Source organism: Bombus fervidus, chromosome 8, assembly GCF_041682495.2.
Source record: "Bombus fervidus isolate BK054 chromosome 8, iyBomFerv1, whole genome shotgun sequence".
In the NCBI taxonomy this organism is placed as follows: Eukaryota; Metazoa; Arthropoda; class Insecta; order Hymenoptera; family Apidae; genus Bombus; species Bombus fervidus.
In genome coordinates, this window is record NC_091524.1 from 2,720,683 (window position 1) to 2,743,147 (window position 22,465).

At 28.3% G+C, this 22,465-nt stretch overlaps 2 protein-coding genes across 11 annotated transcripts; both read left to right on the plus strand.

Moving 5' to 3' along the window:
* Positions 1-355: 355 nt before the first annotated feature.
* LOC139990301 (ral GTPase-activating protein subunit beta) lies at positions 356-8,061 on the plus strand. 7 transcript variants are annotated; one of them, XM_072009442.1, is made up of 25 exons: positions 420-438; positions 581-641; positions 741-1,161; positions 1,336-1,362; positions 1,477-1,691; positions 1,773-1,956; positions 2,060-2,320; positions 2,556-2,747; positions 2,944-3,048; positions 3,121-3,261; positions 3,330-3,568; positions 3,649-3,879; positions 3,972-4,125; positions 4,183-4,290; positions 4,654-4,755; positions 4,998-5,138; positions 5,229-5,243; positions 5,321-5,481; positions 5,564-5,737; positions 5,810-6,219; positions 6,305-6,716; positions 6,792-7,104; positions 7,189-7,452; positions 7,529-7,778; positions 7,843-8,061. In XM_072009442.1, the coding sequence occupies exons 2-25, from the start codon at positions 606-608 to the stop codon at positions 7,967-7,969; spliced, it is 4,683 nt and encodes a 1,560-aa protein (XP_071865543.1). In that variant the 5' UTR covers positions 420-438; positions 581-605; the 3' UTR covers positions 7,970-8,061. The 7 variants fall into 7 exon arrangements, with proteins under 7 accessions (XP_071865542.1, XP_071865546.1, XP_071865547.1 ...); XM_072009441.1 differs by having other exon boundaries at positions 356-641; XM_072009445.1 differs by lacking the exon at positions 4,654-4,755 and having other exon boundaries at positions 356-641.
* A 1,665-nt stretch (positions 8,062-9,726) lies between these two features.
* On the plus strand, positions 9,727-22,242 carry Mrp (Multidrug-Resistance like Protein 1). Of its 4 annotated transcripts, none has more exons than XM_072009308.1 (24): positions 9,727-9,806; positions 10,571-10,730; positions 10,827-10,976; positions 11,264-11,563; positions 11,665-11,802; positions 11,890-12,003; positions 12,091-12,290; positions 12,419-12,439; positions 12,507-12,692; positions 12,778-13,411; positions 13,526-13,672; positions 13,748-13,832; positions 13,907-14,106; positions 14,191-14,692; positions 15,309-15,486; positions 15,606-15,732; positions 15,807-16,026; positions 18,956-19,176; positions 19,847-20,027; positions 20,129-20,237; positions 20,325-20,451; positions 20,591-21,113; positions 21,185-21,431; positions 21,502-22,242. In XM_072009308.1, exons 3-24 carry the CDS (start codon positions 10,932-10,934, stop codon positions 21,614-21,616), a joined length of 4,620 nt encoding a protein of 1,539 aa, XP_071865409.1. In that variant the 5' UTR covers positions 9,727-9,806; positions 10,571-10,730; positions 10,827-10,931; the 3' UTR covers positions 21,617-22,242. The 4 variants fall into 4 exon arrangements, with proteins under 4 accessions (XP_071865409.1, XP_071865408.1, XP_071865411.1 ...); XM_072009307.1 differs by lacking the exon at positions 18,956-19,176 and adding an exon at positions 17,552-17,772 and having other exon boundaries at positions 9,728-9,806; XM_072009310.1 differs by lacking the exon at positions 12,419-12,439 and having other exon boundaries at positions 9,728-9,806.
* The last annotated feature ends 223 nt before the right edge of the window (positions 22,243-22,465 follow it).

Below are 22,465 nucleotides of genomic sequence, written 5' to 3' on the forward strand. Positions count from 1 at the left end.
CAGATTTTATATATATATTATATATACGCATAGACATGCATATATGCAGATATGTATTTTGTAGATATGATTTCAATATTTTTCGATCTAACATTTATTTTATTTTGAAATATTTTACTGTATCTTAAAAAAGTATTTATGAATGGAATTAGTATTTTATACAACAATAATTTTTAAAAAAGTAATTAATAATTCTTAATTATGAATTATAGTTATCTATTTTTTAACACCGGAACAAAATTTATTTAATTTTATATATTTTTCAATAAATTAAATATTATATGGGGACATTTTTTAGGAACAAAAACACTATTACGATACAATTATACAATAGCCAATAAAAACCGTATTGAGAAAACTTACTACATAGAAGTGATAATCTGTCAAATAATGCTCGCAACTGTCAAGTTTTACATATATCTATACATATTTGACAATGTTTGTTGCTTTAAAAATTACATACATATAATTCTGCAAATATATGTACTGTTTTTATGTGTACCAAATGAAATTAAACAGTTTTTGTACCTAAATTGAAAGAATATATACGAAATTTTACTTTCTCTTTTTTAATTTTTAGAAGGCATCAAACCAGAAAGTAATCTATGAATTTAGGCGTGTTTAATAGAGTTAATCTTAAGGTAATGGCGTAATATTTTTTTTTCTTTTTTGTATTATTATAATATTTATTAAAATAATTTTTCTATTATTATAATATTCTAATTATTATATCTATATAGGACACCCAAGGAGGAATGTATTCCGAATGGGCTTCTCTAAGTGTTTTGATTCAACAAGGCTCAGAAGAAAGTCAAAGTGTCCTAGAAAAGTTTTCTCCTGGAGCAGGAAAAGAAGTTGCTTTATCTATTGTACGTCAATTGGCTGCAAATCTTGGCATTACACAAGCAGCTGAGCCTAGTCCATTATGTACAGATAAGGAAGTACAATGGTGTATGGAAGTAATATGTTTTGGGCTATCCTTACCTTTGGCTGAGCATGATACTGTTAGAGATTGTGTTAATGTATATTGTGAGTGGTTGTCTGCATTATATTCTACACCGAAGATATGTGTACCTAGACCAATCATAGATGATCCTAATTTCTATGCCAGAAAAATAATCAGCCATTTTCATAATTTATTTGTTCCACGAAAAGGAGAAGGTAAAATAAATCACTGTAATAAAATAAATCACCTTTTTCATATTTTCCTTTTGTTTTTTGTATATTTTATAATACATAATGTGAATTTCTAACTCCAAAAAAGTTTAGTATTAATTAAATATTTAGCATGTTGGATATATTTTTATCTAACGGTTATTATCTTTTCCTTTGTAGTCTGGCCATTTTTATATCAGGATCTAGGTAATTTTATAACTAAAATAACCATATTACATGAAGGACTATATATAAAGAAGTTACATTTTAATGACAGTTATAAATACTTAATGCTTGTAAAATATTAAATATTATTTACAGGAACAGATACAATTAATAGGCAAGCTGTTTTATGTCATAGAGTACTTAGAACATTGCAACAAATTGCAAGAGGACCTGCCACTTTAGAAAGAGAAACCTGGGAGAGCTTATTATTATTTCTTATTGGTATTAATGATGCGCTTTTAGCTCCTCCAGCAACAAGAGAAGATGCTGGAGAGCAGTTATGTGAAAGAGTTTTAGGTGTATTGCTAGAGGTATTATGTTTTTATAAGAAGAATATTGTTATTGAATAAGCAGTTTATAACAAGCTAATAATTATATAAAAATATTTTTAGGTATGGTTAGTAGCATGTGAACGCAATTTTCCATCACCACCATTATGGCGCACATTAAGAGAGTCATGTCTTCGTTGGCGACACAGATTAGCATTGGTAGAACAATGGAATCGTGTTTGCCTTGCTCTTACAGCAAGGCTCTTGCAAATTATGTATGGTCCAATGTTTCCAGAATTAAAAATAAGTTAGTTATTTCAATTTATAATTTGTCATTATATACATAATTATATTGTTCCTCACATAAGTAATTTATATCGTTATTACACATGTAAATATAATATACTTAGGTGAAGAAGATTCTCAACTTGTACCACCTACAATGTCAGATGAAGCAGTGGCTCAAGCTTGGTATAGATTGTTGCGAACTATAGGTGATCCTGTTGATCTATGCAGACCCGCTGTTATTTCACAGACTCAAGCATTTTTACAGTATGCTATTGCAAGTCCAAATGTAATAGATCCGTGTCAACATCCATGTTTACAGAGCTTGCCACAAATATTTTTAAAAGCCATTAAAGGTATAGCTGGACAAGTGGATGCTTTTCTTGGTAAGTGCATACTTATATAATTGAATTATGTAAAGTTCTGTAATATCCAAATATAACTGATATCACACTTTTTTGGGGATCATATATATGCAAGTTATAAATTGTATATTCTACAAAAAAATTAAGATGGTCTGTTTCAATACTTTTCCTATTTACTTTGAAATACCTATAATAGGATATGGAGTTTCCAACTTGCTTTGTTGGTGATGGTTGCACGCAGTCACAAATGTTTTAGGAGTTTCACAGGCATGTTGCTGGGAAGAATGTTGTGTATCTACCATTACATGTGGATCTGCTAGCACTGGAAGTGGAGGTGTAGGATGGGATAAATCAAGTAGTAAGGATATGACACAACCTTCTCCTACACCTCCAACACAACGCAGACTTGCCAAAAGTTTCAGTGTAACACCTTCTGCAGTGACTAAGGGTACTCAGCACTTATCTTTCGGTGTTTTACATTTATACACATATCTCCTAAAATTGTATATATTTTTATCAAATATTTCTTTATATTTCTTCTCTCTCTCCTTTCTTATTTTGAAGAAATATTACATTCTAAAAACAAACTGTTAGAAAAATATATTAAATTATCATTTATATTTTATAATTGTTTCCTATTATAGGGATCCCAAAAGCTTCCTTGATTGGTTTAACAACAAGTCGTGTGTCAAGTACACCACCTATGTTGATATCTAATTCAGGACCATCTTCAGCCTCAAGTACAACATGTAAGATTTAATAAATTATTTTTATTCAATAAAAATTTTATTTAGAACATTATAAAATTCTTATATTTATAGCTATGACTTCATTAGTCCAAGACATTAGGCCTCCTTTGGCTCCAGGGCGGCCAAAATGTAACAGCATATTACATCTTTTTGGTGAATGGTTATTCGAAGCTGCATTTATAGGTACTGATGGATGGTCACAAAATTTACCACGTAAGCATTATTCTATGCAATAATCAATTTTATTAAGTAATATAAATATTAATGTTCTTGATAAACAGAACCATCAGGTGCATCAAAACGTCCATCTTCTGTACTTGTTGAGGGTCCTAGTTCTTTGCAAGAAACTGTTAACGATGTTCCACCAGCTCTTTGCATAGATCGTTATGAATCCGGAAGAGCAGAAGCTTTGGGAGCACTATGTCGAATATTTTGTGCTAAAAAGACCGGAGAAGAAATTTTACCTATTTATCTAGCTAGATTTTATCAAGCAATGAATCATGGTCTTAAAGTTGATGAAGTAATAAATTATTTGTTATAATTTTACACATATAATATTTGTAAAAATATATATAATCCGTATTTAAACCTCGTTTACAGTCCCGAGAATGCGGTGAAACGTTAGCAAGTATTCTTTTGAATTCTGCTGATTTATTTCGTCTAGATCTAAATGGTGTACAAGTGTTAGTGCCTGCAGTAATATCGGCTTTAGAAACTGTACTTCCAGAAAAAGATTTAAAACTTAAATCTAATGTTGTATCAAAACCGGACTTACGAAGAGCCTCAATACATTTATTAATATCAACACTGGCGTTACCTCTACACTTTCAAGTAACTAATATATATAAAATATTTGTTTTATTATAATAATACAATCGTAAATTAAATAATTTCATACAATTTATACAATTTTTATCTTACAGAACCTTACTATCAAGGAACTTCCAACATTTCTAAGTCCAATGGTTACTGACAAAAATCATGTAACGTTTGCACAGTTAAAATCGAGACTTATGAATTTGCTTATAAACGCACTACAAGTTGAAACTGATTCTCAGAATACTCATATGTTGCTAGGTAATATTGTTTCAATATTTAATATACTGCAATTTTTGATAATTTATTCCTTTTTAGGTGCTCTTTTGTTAAGTGTACAAGATTCTGCAGCAGCAGAAGAAGTTGAGCAAGTCACACAACCTGACGCTCTGGCACATGATTCTGCCGTAAATTTATTATCATCAGGTTTGTTATTTCGTGTCTTACTTAAATGATATTAAGTTGTATCTATACATACTGAAATTCTTAAAATTTTTAAAGAATTATTCTAATGTTAAAATTTGAAAGGTAATTTTAAATTACATTATTCCAGTAATAATAACTGGAACTAATATTTCATTATTCGAGATGGCAACTTATTAACATTTATCAATTGCTTGTAAATTAAAATTGAATTTTGCCTTATATCCAATGCAAGATCATAATGCTTAACATTACTTTCTTGTATTTGCTTTGTACGTGCTTCTGTAAGATGTCATTCATTTTTATTATTATAAGTTATGTTTTGTTATGCATTCATCATTGTACTGTTTCATCATTGCTTAATAGTCACCAGCGATTCTGCCAGTCAAATAAGTATATCCAGTGACCAACGCTCGCTCGGTGACACCTCTGATATTACAACTCTTCAAGAGGAATGTGTTGCATTTGGTAAATACAAGTATTTTTTATATTAGTTTTGCGTTTAATTATCGTGCATATAAGAAATGTTGTGAAATATCATCTATTTTTATTTCGATGTTTTTGTTATACATTGAAGCTTTCTTTGGATAACATTATGCAAAAGCTTGCATTTCAAAAGATTTGTAACATATATTGTACATAGTATTACATTTTGAAAATTAGTTAAATTCGTACATTTTTATAATTAAATATATGGATTACTGTTACAGATTCAGCTCATGCTCTTTTTGTAAGAGCTACATATTTAGTTTGTCACAGATTAATATCATCATGGAAGACAGATTTAAATATCTCTCTAGCAGCTCTTGAGATATTATCAGGATTAGCTAGAACACGTATTCGTGAAACAGGTAAATTATAAAATTTATCAAAATATATGATAGTACTTTTTGATTTAGGAAATATCCCAACTCATATAATTTTAAATATTTTATACGCAGCAAGGAAACTAACAGGTTGAATTATATTCTATGATACAATTTATAGTTTAAAATTTAATTACAAAATACTATATTTTTAATAAACATTGCAGATGCTTTAGAATGTAAACGGGCTGTTAAATGGCTCTGTGACTATATTGCATATCAGTGTTGGCGTCCACCACCAGCTCATTCTAAAGATCTTCATTCTTCTATTGTTGCTGCATTTAGTTGTTTAAAAACTTGGCTCACTGCTCATTCACAACTGTTACAAGTTATTATTTTATTTATATCTAATTGCAACAGATGTTAGCATTGCAACAAATTTATACTTACAATTAGAATCATTCTTTTAGGATAAGGATTGCTTAACAACAGTTCTGGAAGTAGTCGAACTTGGTGTGTCAGGAACAAAAAGTGTAGGAAAACCTGGTGAACCTATTAAAATGAAAGATGAGAAAGAATTAAAACCAGCATCTATGCGTGTTAGAGACGCTGCTGACGCGCTTCTTACCGTCATTTTAGAACAAGTATATTAGGCAATGTTATGATTGACATAATAAATTTATGAAAGTATTTTAAGTAAATTTATTTGTTTACAGGTTGGTTATTTCCCTAGTGCATGTGGAGCACAATCATTGTCATCTTTACTAGATGAAGTATCACTTCTTCGACATTGTAACAGTTGGACTGGGGGTCGAGTCCCGCGTCAAGCAGCAGTTGAAAGATTTCGATATTTTGTTGCAGAAAATGCTACTATATTAGCATTATTAGAAGAACCACTTGGAAATGATCAAGATCCACAACCTACTGTAACTGTATTAATACGTGGTCCATTCGGAAGACATGCTTGGACGATGCAGCTTCGACATTTACCAAGACATAGATCTAGTATAAGAAGTGTAAATACAAATCCAGGTCGACCACTGCCATTAGCTGAAGCTGCTCCACGAACAGATTACAAACCTAAATTTTTTCCTGATAATGTAGATCGAATTCCACATTGTAAAGTGTATGTTAAATTTCATCAACGTATTTTCATTCAATTCAAAATATTAAAAAATGGGATTTTATTGAAATATCCAAATTTTATTTAGGGATGAATCTATTCCAAGTTTAGAAGCAGTTATGAATGATAATGATGTAATCAGAAATGAACATCAAATTTTGTCACAATTGTTAGAACGTCAAATGAATATTGAAACAAAATATTGTGATGGAAATGATAAAGTTTCAGAGGAAAAAACAGAAGAATGTGTACCACCTCACATTTGCCACGAATTTCAAACTGCACGTCTGTTTCTAAGTCATTTTGGTTTTTTAAATATCGAACCTAAAGAAAACAATGAATCTAGAAACAGTGGCCTTACTGCTTTAGATCCAACCATTCCAGGATTTTATTTAGACCTAGAAACTTTAGATAACATTAGTCCAAGAACATGTGATACTGTTTACATTTTTTATGTAAAAGCTGGTCAAAAAACTTCTACAGAAATATTATCTAACGTGGTAATTACATTTTTTATTTTAGAATACTTTATCACTGTATATTTACATCTATGTAAAGTAGCTTTATTTTTATAGTTACATGAATCGAATGTATCATCGAATTTCTTAGAATTCTTAAATTCTCTTGGCTGGCCAGTTTCTGTATCAACACATGCCGGTTGGACTGGACATATTTCTACTTCATGGAGAGTAACACCACAATTGAATGTACCACAACCAGCTCATAGTGATCATGGTGGAGCTCTCTATAACGGCGATACTCATGTACTTTATTGGGCAGATGTTAGCTCAGAAATTGCCTTTGTTGTACCCACTCAGTTAAACAATATGGTAAATTCAGACTCACTGGAGGAAACAAGTTATGGTAGTGATATCAGTTCTAATCAAGGTACAACCTAAAACAAATGACAATGTATTAAATAAAATAATATTATATTATGTGAACGAATTATACAATAATTAATAATTGCAGTTTGGTTTGAAAGAAGCATTAGTGAAAGTACTTCACCTCGAAATAGTGGGACAGGACAGAATACAATGCAAAACTCGCGAACAATGTCACTTGATTTAGAAAAACAGCCACCTAGTTTAACAGGATCTAATTCCTGTACCTCTTCTAATGTGGATTTAGTAAAACCAAGAAAAACAGCTAAACAAGTTTTACCTGTACAAACTGACATTAAAATTATGGTTGTTTGGCTAGAGAGTTTAGAGGATTTTGCTCAATTTCCAATTAGTATTATCACTTAAATAAAGATATTTATTTATTTCAATCAAATAAAGGAAATTTTATAATCCCATTTTATGTGCAGGTGATCTTCTTCCTTGTACTTATAGCGGTCTTGAACAATCAAGAGTCATTCAAGTATCAGATGTACAAGTAATTTTTCTCCAAGCTCTCAGTAGTGGATTAATGAGAGTCAGATTACAAGGTCCAGTTTCTAGAATTAATTTGGCCACTCCACTAATTGATGGGATGGTTGTATCTAGAAGGGTATTGGGAACACTTGTTAGACAAACAGCATTAAATATGGGACGTAGGAAAAGGCTTGACAATGATAGGTATATAAAATTATAACTATAGTTTTGTCATATTAATATGTACAATATTTATAATATTTTACAGTTACCACCCACCCCATGTACGTAGACGTTTGAAGATTCAAGAAATGGTACAAAAATATAAGAAAAATTTAACCGAACCAGAGCTACTAACACTTTTATTTAGTAGTACCCAAACTTATCAAATTTAGTAAAATTAATATAAATTAAATTTACATTAAATTACACATATAATAAAGATATATTTCTAAATAATAAATATACATTACCATAGAATGATAAATTTAATTTTCCCATACTTTATAATTTAGAATATAACTGTTCATTACATATGTATAAGATTCAATATTTACATCATATTAAATCATGATCATATAATATTCATTATATATAATATAAAATATAACACATTCAAAATTAATATAGGAGAATTTTGTTTATATGAATAAAATTTTAGTAATGCCTGATTAACTGAAATTTAACTGAGCTTCTATTATTTGAACTACCACCGAGCGTCAATCTACTTATATGAACATTTAACAATAAGGTTGAAACAGTAGAGATTGTAGGGATACGTGTTACATGACATAAATTCGCAACATTATTATGCATATAAAAGTACATGTTTCATGGAATCTCTTATATAAGCGTGATCTATCGACTGAATGAAAAATCATAGCTGTTGGAGAGAAATAGGTGCTCTTATTATATGAACAAGCTAGTTATATGAACCAATTCGTTTCGTGACAGATTCATATAAACAGGGTTCTACTGTACTTATTTATAATATACAAGATGTTTCTTTTATCTCAAAAAATTAAAGTACGTGATTGGTTCCAACAAAAAAATTCTTTTTATATTATTGTTTGATGTGAAGGGCATGTCATGTGTTGCAAATTATTTTTTTACAGGTCGGATGATGTGGGGGGACATTAAGGTCAACTTCATTTTTTTAAATGGGACCATATATTTTTTAATATACTAATCGATTCATCTCAGCATTAGCTATAAAAAAGTATTAACCTATTTATATCGAAAAACTACTAGTTTAGCAGATATTTTAACTTTAATTTCTCAAATTTAACGTATGAAAGACAAAGAAAGCGTGAGGCGGTGTTTACGTTTTCTTTGTCTTTCATTTGATAATTTAAAGTGAAATTATCTGCTAAAGTAAAGAGGAAATGCCAAACTAACATTTTTTAACACAAGTAGGTTAACACTTTTTTATAGGGAATGCCAAGATGGTTTGATTAATGTACGTATTAAAAGATATATATGGTTCCATTTAAAAAAATGAAGTTGACCTTAATATCCCCCCACTATCGAATCTGCAAAAAGATAGTTTGCATCACATGATGTGCCTTTTCATAGTAAATAACATCTGTTTTAAAAAATATTTTTCTTACAAGATCAATGCCTTTCGATTTTTTGAGATAAAAGAAACACCCTGTAGATATGTAGCAATTAAAATATTCGAATCATTGAAAATATGTTATGTAACTTGTACAACAATGTTGGCTTTCTAATTATAAGACAAAATATATTTATTAATAATGTCTATAATTGTAAAAAACAATAACTATATAAGGCAAATACAGCATAATTACATAATCACATCACTTTTTCTTCCTTTGTTTTTTATATCTATATTAACGTTATAGTTATATAAAATGTTTTCCAACCAAGTTAAATATAAAGTAATATACTACAGCCAATTGCAAAAAATTGCGTATATTAAGAATTAGGTTCCTATAAAATTGTTTTATCAATATACGTATAAAAAATATTATATTGCATAATCGCTTAAGATATTATTAAATTTTGATAAAAATAGACATAAATAATCAATAACAATATTTTTCAAAAACAAATCTAGCGACTAGTAGAAGTGTATTTACACATACATTGCGTTATTATCTTTTATATCAGTACGCTAAATATAGCTGCGTCATTCTGTGACTTTGCACATTATGTAGTATCGTACACGTACATTGTTATACAATTTAGTGTGATCTTATGAAATACATGGTAACAAACTTCTGGTATACAGTTATCGTTTAAAATCGAAATTAAAAATCTTGTATACAATCAATCGTTATCTCAATAAACATTGTTAAATATTGATAGAATGTTAAATAATCTTCGGTAACGTATAGTTTAAGTAGATATCACACCTTCAAAAAAGCTTTATGTCACGGAGACTTTTTCGTATATGGAAATGAAACCATAAATAATCATTATTTTGTTCTTTCATAATGGTAAAATATAAAGTACAATTTTTCATTTAATTTTTTTTAGTTGCTCTGTTAGATGAAGAACTGGGATATGAAATATAAAAATTGACGTAATTTATATTTGATCTGAAAATTTATTTTGATTAAAAGAAGTGTACCTTTCATACATACTACAGTACAGCACATATCAAGAAATATGGCAATGAAAAATAATTACATAATTCGTTATATTTCATGACAAATCAAAAAAATAAGCATAAAAATACAAGATACACAGGTATTTTTAACTTTAAAAAGGGATATATACTTGCACATGTGAATGTAAAATCGTAATGAAAATAAAGAACTAGATATACATCTTTAAAAGAAATAAAATATCTAAAAATTGTTGTACTTTAATAAAAAGTTATGTTACGTTTTAAATATATTGTTTTATTAATAAAATATAAATTACTTATGATACATTTTAAAAGTTTCTATTATTCTCATTTTATCGAGTTTTCCATTTTCGGTTATATAAACAATTTTATCTTTTTAAAAGTTGAACCGTTATTTCAGAATTTTGCGCATGTAATGTAAGCGATGACGTAATGGATCTTGATTGGGCAAATAAGCCGATGTTAAAATGTGAATCGGTCTCTATTCAGACACAGTTTACGTTTGTTTGAGAAAGTGAGCGGATAGTTGTGTACCAATTAGTTTTAGATAGATATATAAGGTAATATACATATAATGTAATTGTATATTTCTTCAATTGAACGTCTTCTAGTTGAGTACGATCATTTATTGAAATTAACTGATATCTGTGTTGTAGTGTATAATACTTTATCTTGCTCAAGAAACCTATAAAAGGGTACCGATAAGTGTAATTCGGATATATAACTGAAGAAAAAACCTATGAAGTAGTAAATGTATTTTTATGAAAGATCATACTATGGATCAATTTTGTGGTACTGACTTTTGGGTAAGAATTCTACTTGTACCTTCGATATGTTTTTGTTTTATTTATATTGTAAGATTTTTAAATTAAACTATAGATTGTATATGATATTTGAAAATATAATATTATGTTTAGTATTAAAGAATAGACATATTAAAACCTATTACTTGTATTGTTTTAGTAGTATTTAACCAATTTCAAAATGAAATATAATAATGTCATTTTGTTTAAATTAAGAAAGAAAATGTTATAATCTATAATAATATATGTTTAATACAAATGTTATAATAATTTATGTCTCCACATTTTAGAATAATAGTTTAACATGGAATACAGAAGATCCAGACATCACAGAATGTTTTCAGAAAACTGTGTTGATATGGGTGCCATGTACATTTTTATGGTTATTCTCTGGAATAGAAATTTATTATTTTTTAAACAGTAAAAGCAAAAATATCCCATACACATGGTTATTTATCTTAAAACAAATACTCATAGTAGCATTGATTATACTTAGTATTGTTGATGTAGGAACAGCTATACATAGAAGTACTTATGTCAAAGTTTATAATGTTGATTATTGTACTCCAGTTATAAAAATTATTACTTTTGTAAGTATTATTAGAATATAGATTATTAAAATAGATTACACAAAAAATTAATGAATTTGAACTTATATGGTAGTAATATCATTTTTTTAACATTTTTATAGATTAAGGCAGGTACTTTAGTAATATATAATAGAAAATATGGCATGCAAACCTCTGGACTGTTATATTTATTTTGGTTTCTCCTTACCTTATGCGGAGTTGTTCAATATAGAAGTTTATTAAGGTTATATATAAATAATGTATGTAATAATGGATTCAGTAAATAATCAACCAATTGATATAAATTCATTATTAATTTATTAATTCTTTTTATATCATTTTTTTAGCATGAAGTTACTTATCCATTTGTATCATACATGATATATTATCCAATAGTGGTACTTTTATTCTTATTGAACTTCTTGGTTGATGCAGAGCCTAAATATTCAGAATATCCCAAGGTAAGTAAATATATATCATATTCTTGATATATGACATTATGTGTGAAATAAAACATTAGTATTTAATGCTCTATACTGTATTTATAGGTTGAGAAGCCATGTCCAGAACAAAGATCTTCGTTTCCAGCAAAAATCTTTTTTACTTGGTTTGATCCAATGGCATGGAAAGGTTTTAAAACACCCCTGGAAACTACAGATTTATGGACAATAAATCCAGAAGACACAGCTAAAGAAATTGTACCTAAATTCGACAAATATTGGAATAAAAGTGCACAAAAAAGTAACAAGTGAGTGTGATATTTATGAATATTTAATATTAGAGAATAAGAATATAGCAAAAATGAGTAATAGAATCAAATAAATGTTATCATATATTACATTAGTAATAAGATATCAATTTACTTTTGCTAACAAGAGTATTTTGGACTTACTGTAGGTAAGTTAATTAAATCATATATATAGCTGAGCATATAAATATAAACTTAATTTTTATCTGTTTCTAGTGTACAAAATACTAAGGCATCGTTCAGAAAATCATCTGGTCGAGTAGATTTTAATAATGAATATAAGAAAAAGACATCATCAGTTTTGCTTCCTCTTTGCAAAGCTTTTGGTGCCACATTTTTATTTGGAGCTGCACTTAAATTCGTGCAAGATATTGTAATTTTCACTAGTCCTCAAATATTAAGGTAAGCAAATGAATTTTAATGTTCTTTATATTAAAAATTAATTACTTAAAATCATAGCTGAAAACTAATGATGCTTCTAATATAGGTTACTCATCGATTTTATTGAGAAACCCGGACCGCTATGGAAAGGCTATTTTTATGCAGTTTTACTCTTACTTACAGCCACATTTCAAACATTAGTTTTGTCTCAGTATTTTCATCGTATGCTCTTAGTTGGATTACGAGTACGTACTGCATTAGTTGCAGCAATTTATCGAAAAGCATTGAGAATATCTAATTCTGCTAGAAAAGAGTCAACAGTTGGTGAAATAGTAAACTTAATGTCCGTGGATGCACAAAGATTTATGGATTTAACTGCATATATAAATATGATTTGGTCTGCACCAATGCAAATAGTTTTAGCATTATATTTTTTATGGGAAATTTTGGGACCAGCTGTGCTTGCTGGTTTAGCTGTTCTACTTATTCTCATCCCAATAAATGTCTTAATCACTAATAGAGTTAAGACATTACAAATTAGACAAATGAAATATAAAGATGAAAGAGTTAAATTAATGAATGAAGTACTTAATGGTATAAAAGTATTAAAGCTATATGCATGGGAACCTTCATTTGAGGAACAAATATTGAAGATACGTACAAAGGAAATTAAAGTACTTAAAGAAACGGCATATCTTAATTCTGGAACAAGTTTTATCTGGTCTTTTGCACCTTTTTTAGTAAGTTTTTAAAGATGAGTTAAGGATGAACATGATTTTTATGTTTACCTATGTTTTTATTGTTTTCTTTCATTATTTATTTATTTTTCTTTTTTTTTTTTATAAACTTTGTAGGTCTCACTGGTGTCCTTTGCAACCTATGTACTTATAGATGAAAACAATCGTTTAAATAGCAAAGTTGCTTTTGTTTCACTCAGTCTTTTTAATATCTTAAGGTTTCCACTTTCTATATTACCTATGATAATTGGTAACATGGTTCAGGTAAATAAAAATTTCTTATATTAAATTACAATGTAATCATGATTTTTCTTTTTTAATACAATGTATAATATCTAGGCTTATGTTTCCGTAAAACGTATTAATAAATTCATGAATTCAGAAGAGTTAGATCCAAATAATGTTCAACATGATCCATCTGAATGTAAGTTTCTGATGATTTTTATATATTCGCGACTATTACGTACTGGATATATCATATATATTAATGTGATATAGCATACACATTATTAATTGAGAATGGCACCTTCGCATGGGATTTGGAAAATATTGAAAGACCAACATTAAGAAATATCAATCTTCATGTAGAACAGGGTCAATTGATAGCTGTTGTTGGTACTGTAGGATCAGGGAAAAGTTCTCTTTTATCAGCTCTTCTTGGAGAAATGGACAAAATAAGTGGTAGAGTTAATACAAAAGTAAATACTTCATTAGATAAATGTCAAAATTTTTAATATGGAAGATTTCTTTATGTTATTATATGTTTTTTTTTTTATAAATAGGGTTCTATAGCATTTGTGCCTCAACAAGCATGGATTCAAAATGCTTCATTACAAGATAATGTTTTATTTGGGAAGTCAATGCACAAAAATGTATATAATCGCGTGATTGAATCATGTGCATTAAATCCAGATTTAAAAGTGCTACCTGCGGGTGATCAAACTGAAATTGGAGAAAAAGGAATAAATTTATCTGGTGGGCAAAAACAAAGAGTATCATTGGCAAGAGCAGTGTACAATGATTCTGATACTTATTTTTTGGATGATCCATTGAGTGCAGTAGATTCACATGTTGGAAAACATATATTTGAAAACGTAATTGGCCCTAGTGGTCTGCTTAGGAAGAAAACTAGAATACTTGTCACACATGGTATTACTTATTTACCTGAAGTTGATAACATCATTGTTCTTAAAGATGGTGAAATAACAGAAGTTGGAACTTACAAAGAACTTTTAGAAAAAAGAGGAGCCTTTTCTGAGTTTCTAGTGCAACATCTTCAAGAAGGTATATACCACTTTTTCTAGTTTTTCTAGTTTCTTCTATTCAGTTTCTATTTAGGTATTCTATTTTGTATTAATTTTCCATTATATTTTTCATGAATCTAAGTTGGAAATCGTAAGTCAGTGAAAAAAGTAATTGCGATTCCTTTTCCTACTTCAATTTATGTGATTGTCCAGAAAATGGTTTATATTGCATTTGGCTTGTGATATTAGAGTATCAAGGATGTTAGTATTTTTTGCAATTTGCTACTATTAAAACTTATCAGCCGGCTTGTAGCATAAAGTAACTTTCACATCAATTTTGTTTCTTAGTATTCTTGTAGCATAATATATTTTCTCCTTTGTTCAAAAGAGAAAGATATGCATGTAAGATTTACTGCATGTTAAATTTGAATCAGAGACTTATTAAAATGAAGTGACTAGTGTTATAATTCTTTCTGTAATTTATTTTTGAACTATTGAAATTAACAGCCGTGATTTGCTGAATGCATTCAAGGTTTTGTTATTTTAATGTAAAAGTGTATCCTATTACTATTTTCTAATTTCAAGATACTATTCAAGATATTTATCCTTTAATATGTTATGTTAGTTTATATTTTTCTGTGACAAATTTGAAACAGTACATGCTGATGGCGGATCAGAGGCAGATCTACATGAAATTAAACAACATTTGGAATCTACAATTGGATCAAATGAACTCCAACAGAAATTAACAAGAGGTAGATCAAGAATGTCAGAAAGTCAAAGTGAATCTGGTTCAATGGTTGATAAAAGATCCTTAAATGGTTCGTTGAAAAGGTAAAATTATATTATATATATTATTATATTTATATAAAATATATTTGGTATTATTTATATGCATACATATTACATATATACATTTATCTATATGTGTAGATCTTATATTAATTTTTTAGACAGTATTCTACAAGTAGTCAGCAATCTGGTACTTACGAAAATAGCAATAAGATAAAAGAAACAAAGTTATTACCTCCGAAATCAGGAGAAAAATTAATAGAGGTGGAAAAAACTGAAACTGGAAGTGTAAGTTGTTATTTCTCTTATTTGATAAGATTATTGAAAAAAATGTAATTTTATGTATTACTTTTACTATCAAGGTTAAATGGCGAGTCTATTCTCATTACTTCAAATCCATTGGCTGGTTTTTATCAATATCGACTATTATAATGAACGCTATTTTTCAAGGATTTAGTATTGGTTCAAACGCTTGGCTCAGTGTATGGTCAGACAGTAATTTAACAACTTACAATGATACAGTCGATCATGCTAAACAAAATATGTATCTTGGAGTTTATGGTGGACTTGGTCTTGGTCAAGGTATGTTCTTAAAAATTTATAATTATTTGTCTTTTGATGATTAGTGTTTCTTAGAATTAGAATTTTACAAATAACAATTATATAAGGTAAGATTATCTCCCAAAAATATGTAATATCCCAAATATTTGTCAATACAGTAATTATCTTATTTATCATAAATTAAATATTGTTTGAAAGGCGTGTTCCTTCACAGACTACACAGATTTGAGATAATTAAATTTTGTTGATTAATTTTAAACTGTTATAATAAAACAAAATGTGCTTGTACAAAATGCGTATGTGACTAACTGTTTGTATATGAACATTATAAAACCATTATATTTTTCTTCAACATTTTGTTTGAAATTACGCAATTAAAACTAAAATACTAACGAAATCTTAAAATATTAGTGCGAGTGCGGTTTGCTGTGTCAACAGAATATTTATAAATAAAATAAAGCTTTGTAGAGATATATGTATGTTTAAATGCAATTATTTCAATTACTTTTGCTGTTCAAAATTAATTTTATCGCATTCTTTCGCAATTAATATATCGCATGTATTTATTTACTTTATTCACTGGTCAATTCACATATATGTATAAGCTCATGTAATATTTATGTATAATATTTGAGCATGAAGTAGAGAGATAACAAAGCTTTTTATTACCTATCTATTATCAAAATATATAAATTTTATATGTTTTATATTTTTTAATTTTTATACTTATTATAATCCGATTGTTATTGAAACTGCAAATTTATTTATTTTTTATATACACATAAGTGTGTACTTTTATATTTCTATCTAGTCAGGTTGAATTACTAATAATATTAACATGCTATATCATTTTTTTCATAATAATAGAACAATGATTATTTAAAAATGCATTTTGTAGTAACCAGTACTTAAACAAAGAAAATTTATCATTCAATGTTATTTTTCATACTATAATCTTTACAATCTCTTACCAATTCTGTTTGATACTACATCGTTTTAGAAAGGACAGTAATGTAATACTTGATACTTTATTATCAAATATTACATCTACAAATATTGATATAAAAATTTGATCAATCGGTATTAATGGAAAAAGTTTATGCAGAAATTCGAAAAGTAGTATCTAACATTTAATATGTTTAGAATATAAGAATTTGTTTAAAGAATAATCACGATTAAAAGATGATAGTAGTAATGTGCACGTTTATTAATTAATTTATGTTACTTAGTTAATTTTGTTAGGTTAAATAAAGTCAGATAATTTTGATGAAAGGATTTATTCATGTTCTGTTAATATGCTACAATAATATTAGTATCTTTTAATTATAAATGTATCTTAATACATGTGTGACTGTAAAAAGGGACTTGCACGTGGTATTAAGCAGATGGTGAGAAATAACGAAACTCGATATTATTGCTAAAAAGATTAATTTTTCATTTAAATTTATAATGTATGTGAAATGGAAATATTGCAAGAACTGATGCAGTCCTTGATATATAATCGTTAGGTTTAATGATATACCAAAGTTCTCACCAATCATTGTAGGCTTGACAGTGCTTGGAGGGGCATTAATCTTGGCAAAAGGAACAATACGCGCTTCCGTGCATCTCTTCGAGAATACGTTGCAACGTGTTCTTCGGAACCCAATGTCATTTTTTGACAAAACTCCAACCGGTCGAATTCTTAATCGACTCTCTAAAGACACTGATGTCATTGATAATACGCTGCCATCCATACTGCGTTCTTGGATTGCTTGCCTCTTTGGGGTATGATATTTTCAAGTTGTAAATACTGTGCTTAACAAATTCTAAATCTCATCAAAGATTATGAATTAAGTTTATATCCACTTACGCAGTGGCTATGTTTAATAATGGTTCCAATCATTTATATCTAATTGTGCTCATAAAAAAATATAAGCTTTTTAAATATAAAAAGAATTATGAAAATGAAATACAAATGTTTGCATGCTTATACAGATCAAAGGGTGCACTGATTATTTGAAAAAGAAAGTATTTCTATTTATTAACATCATTATAATAATCAGTCAATAGTTATTTTATTCACAAAAGTATATTAACTTATTGGACAAGTGTTTGTTTAAAAATATTTGAGATTTTATTCATAATCTATATTTTTTTAATGTAAACTCTAATAGAATTTATTCTTATATTTAGGGATAGATAAGATCTTACTTTAATTCATGATTATGTTTTCCTTAGTATAATAAAATATATTGTGTGGTGACTGTATTTTGTTAATATTTACATATATTTTGTTGGAATGTTAATATATATTTTGTTTAATCAGTATCAACCATATTAATGTTTAAATCTTATCATAAAAATTATAATTAGCAATAAATGTCAACTTTAACAATCTTTTGATACAGTCACCAACAATCTATAGTATAAAAACCTACAGAGCAATAATAACATCATAATCAGTAAGGTAATGGACACAATTATACAATCAATGTTTTTATAAAAAAGTAACATTGCTTATGCTTCGAAGTAGTATATATCTTTTGTATCAAATATTGAAACCTCTCTAAGTATGCTTGATTTGCTTGTGTATTGTTTCATTATTCATATCTGGCATGCCACACCACAGCAAACTTCACCACCTCGCATAACATAAGACAGATTAGTATTTTTAATTTTTTCATACTACAAACTTATAGTTGTTAAAAAATATAGATGAAATGAACTTCTATTTGTTTATGAATACTAGAAGTGAATAGTGCTTTCAAACCATTCTTATTATATAATAATAAATTATATTATAAACTATTTGTTTTGAATAAAACTTCAGAATAACAATGAAAAATTCATATAAAAGTATTAAATGAAAAGAATTTATAGAGTGTCTTAGATTCTTAAAACTTTGGCCATATTTGTACCATTTTATTAGAATGGTTACAATGAAAGCAAATCATGTCTAATGTTGTAGCGATGGCGAGTTTTTTCTGCGATTTGGCACCGCAACTGGGCTGCTGGCTGGCTGCTCGCCAGATGCACATAATGATGCTGCGTGCAGTGATGCGTGCTCCATTGACCTTCTTTGATACGACTCCTACTGGTCGTATTATCTCCAGGTTTGCTAAAGATGTCGACGTACTGGACACATCTCTTCCCCAACAAATTTCCGATAGCATCTATTGTTTGTTTGAGGTAATTTTTGGAAATACCTGAACCAAATTAAGATGATTGACTATAACCATTTCCATGCTATAATTCTTTAAATCATAATTCATTGGATGCTCATATACTTCTATTTCGCTAAAGGGTTGGTATTTCCTGAATAATCATCAAAAACATTTTGGTCATTTAATCATTCTGCAATTTTACATCGAATGATGTATTACATTACTTCAATTACAGTTCTTTAATGAACTCTAAGTATTTAATAATAATATGTAATTTTAAATAATTTGATGTAAAAACATTGTGCAAATCGAAATCAAGTATAATTGTGTCCCTTCCAATAAACTACTATTATAGTTTATTGTGTTAAAATTACCAAATATGAAGAGAGTATGCCTGTGTAATAAATGGTAGAGATGCTAGTGCAAGCATTCTTTAATTGAAATGAATATAGTTTTGTATTCAATTGTGTATTAATGTCTGGAAATATAGATATGGGTGCTTCATCTAAGAACTTGCATGATCATTAACTCATAAGTTCTTTATATCAAAGCTAGTTTCTGGTTACTATTTCATGATTATATACATGTATTTATATGTATTGATTATATGTATATGAGTGTTTGATTTTATCTTTTGTTTTTATTCTGTAAGAAATATTGTCTTTTTTTTATTGAATATTATCTTCATATTACAGGTCATAGCCACTTTAGTGGTTATAAGTTTTAGTACACCAGAATTTATAGCAGTCATAATACCAATAAGTGTAATTTATTACTTTGTTCAACGCTTATATGTTGCATCCTCAAGACAGTTGAAACGTTTAGAATCTGTTTCAAGATCTCCTATATATTCACATTTTAGTGAAACAGTTTCTGGTATGTAAAATACTTATTTTATTATTGATTTATAATTTTATAATAATTAAGTAGCGAAATATATAATTATGTATAGCTAATATCAATATTTGATTTATTAGGAGCACAGATGATTAGGGCATTTGGAGTTCAAGATCGATTTATTCAGGAATCTGAAAGTAAAGTAGATTTTAATCAGATGTGCTATTACCCTAGTATAATTGCAAACAGGTATAAACTTTTCCTAAAAATTTTAATGTCAAATGAATATTAAAGTTAAAATGATTATATGTAATGTGATTCATTGTTTTGTTGCAGATGGTTGGCAGTACGTTTAGAAATGGTTGGAAATTTAATTATTTTCTTTGCTGCATTATTTGCTGTATTAGGTAGAGACACTATACAATCTGGTGTAGTTGGTTTATCTATTAGTTATGCTTTACAAGTAAGTTATACGTATAAACTAGATATGAGATATATGTACTACTCATTACTGATTTCATTACTGGTTTCATTACTGAGTAATGAACAAATGTTGATTAACTTGATTTTAAAATAAATTTTTATAAAAATTGTCACTTTAGGTTACTCAAACATTGAATTGGTTAGTACGAATGACTTCTGATGTTGAAACTAACATAGTAGCTGTAGAAAGAATAAAAGAATACGGAGAAACCCCTCAAGAAGCAGCATGGAAAAATCCAGATTATACAGCACCTAAAGATTGGCCTTTGCAAGGGCGAGTAGAATTTAAAGACTACAAAGTTCGTTATAGGGAAGGCTTAGACCTTGTACTTCGTGGATTATCATTTTCCGTTAAGGGAGGAGAAAAAGTTGGCATCGTTGGTAGAACTGGAGCTGGGAAATCGTCTTTGACATTAGCTCTATTTAGAATAATAGAAGCAGCTGATGGAAAGATTATTATCGATGACATTGATATTACTAAATTGGGGCTTCATGATCTAAGATCTAGATTGACTATTATTCCTCAAGATCCTGTATTATTTTCAGGAAGTTTAAGGATAAATTTAGATCCTTTCAGTTATTATACTGATGACGAAATTTGGCGAGCTTTGGAACATGCACATCTTAAATCCTTTGTAAAAAGTGAATAGTATTTTATTGATAAATAGTATTGAGAAATTACATGGGAAATATAATGTCTTATTACGTTTTAGACTTGCCAAATGGTCTTTTATATGAATTATCAGAAGGTGGAGAAAATCTAAGTATAGGTCAACGACAATTAATATGTTTAGCAAGAGCATTGCTTCGAAAAACGAAAGTACTGATTCTCGATGAAGCAACAGCTTCAGTTGATTTAGAAACAGATGATTTAATTCAAACAACAATTAGACAAGAATTTCAAGATTGCACAATTCTTACGATAGCTCATAGACTTAATACAATTCTTGATTCAGACAGGTATGTTTTACAAATTTGTAATATAATTTTCAAAGTAATGATTGATATTAAATAAAAAAACTTCTAATAGGGTCATTGTTTTGGATAATGGGCGCATCATGGAATATGATTCTCCAGACACATTACTGCATAATTCGACTAGTTTGTTCAGTAGTATAGCTAAAGATGCAGGCCTTGCTACATAGATAAAATGCATATCGCAAATACTGTATAAGCAATGAAACAATGATAATTTCTAATCTATGAATATATAATAACAACAAAAGGTATTGCAATTCATTTATATAGAGAAAGGCAAGGTATGCTTAGACTTGAAAGAATCGAAAATTTTGTAGAGCATTTTGCAGTCAAATCTTACATCATTTTTAAATATTATCAAGCACAGCCCATTTGTAAAGTAGTACGGATGTCCGTTACTTAAAGTACTGCCATTTTAGCGGCACAGTTGTGCTGAGTAGCAACAATTTTTAAACATATATATATTGTTTTAATAATTTAACTTTAGTAAGCTCAAGCTTACACAGTATATAAAATTTAAGCAACGTACAAAATACAACAGTATTGTTTAGTTATTTTTATTTCCATTAAACTTTATTATACCCATACTGCCTTATTTTTATTTTACATCACAGGAATTATATATATACAAATACGTAGCATCATTTACTTTTGCTGTTGATTTGTCTTGGTTAAAATTGTTACTCCATTCTGTACTGTTTGACAAATATGATGCATCTTCAAGCTGTGTAAATAGTATTCTCTAATATTTATGAATTTAAGACAAAATAAAAGATTACAATTTTATATAATATATGAAGGTTTTGTTTTTATTGTTTAATATTTTAATTCTTCAAATATCATAAATTATGTACGTTTTATACATACAGTATATTAATGAACAAAATAATAGACTTCGCTAATGCCATGCAATCTTCAAAATGTAATAAAGAATAATTAAATTCTATTTCGTTTACAATTTGTCACGTTTTATGAATATTATTTATAGTATTGTATTCGATAATAATTGTATTCTT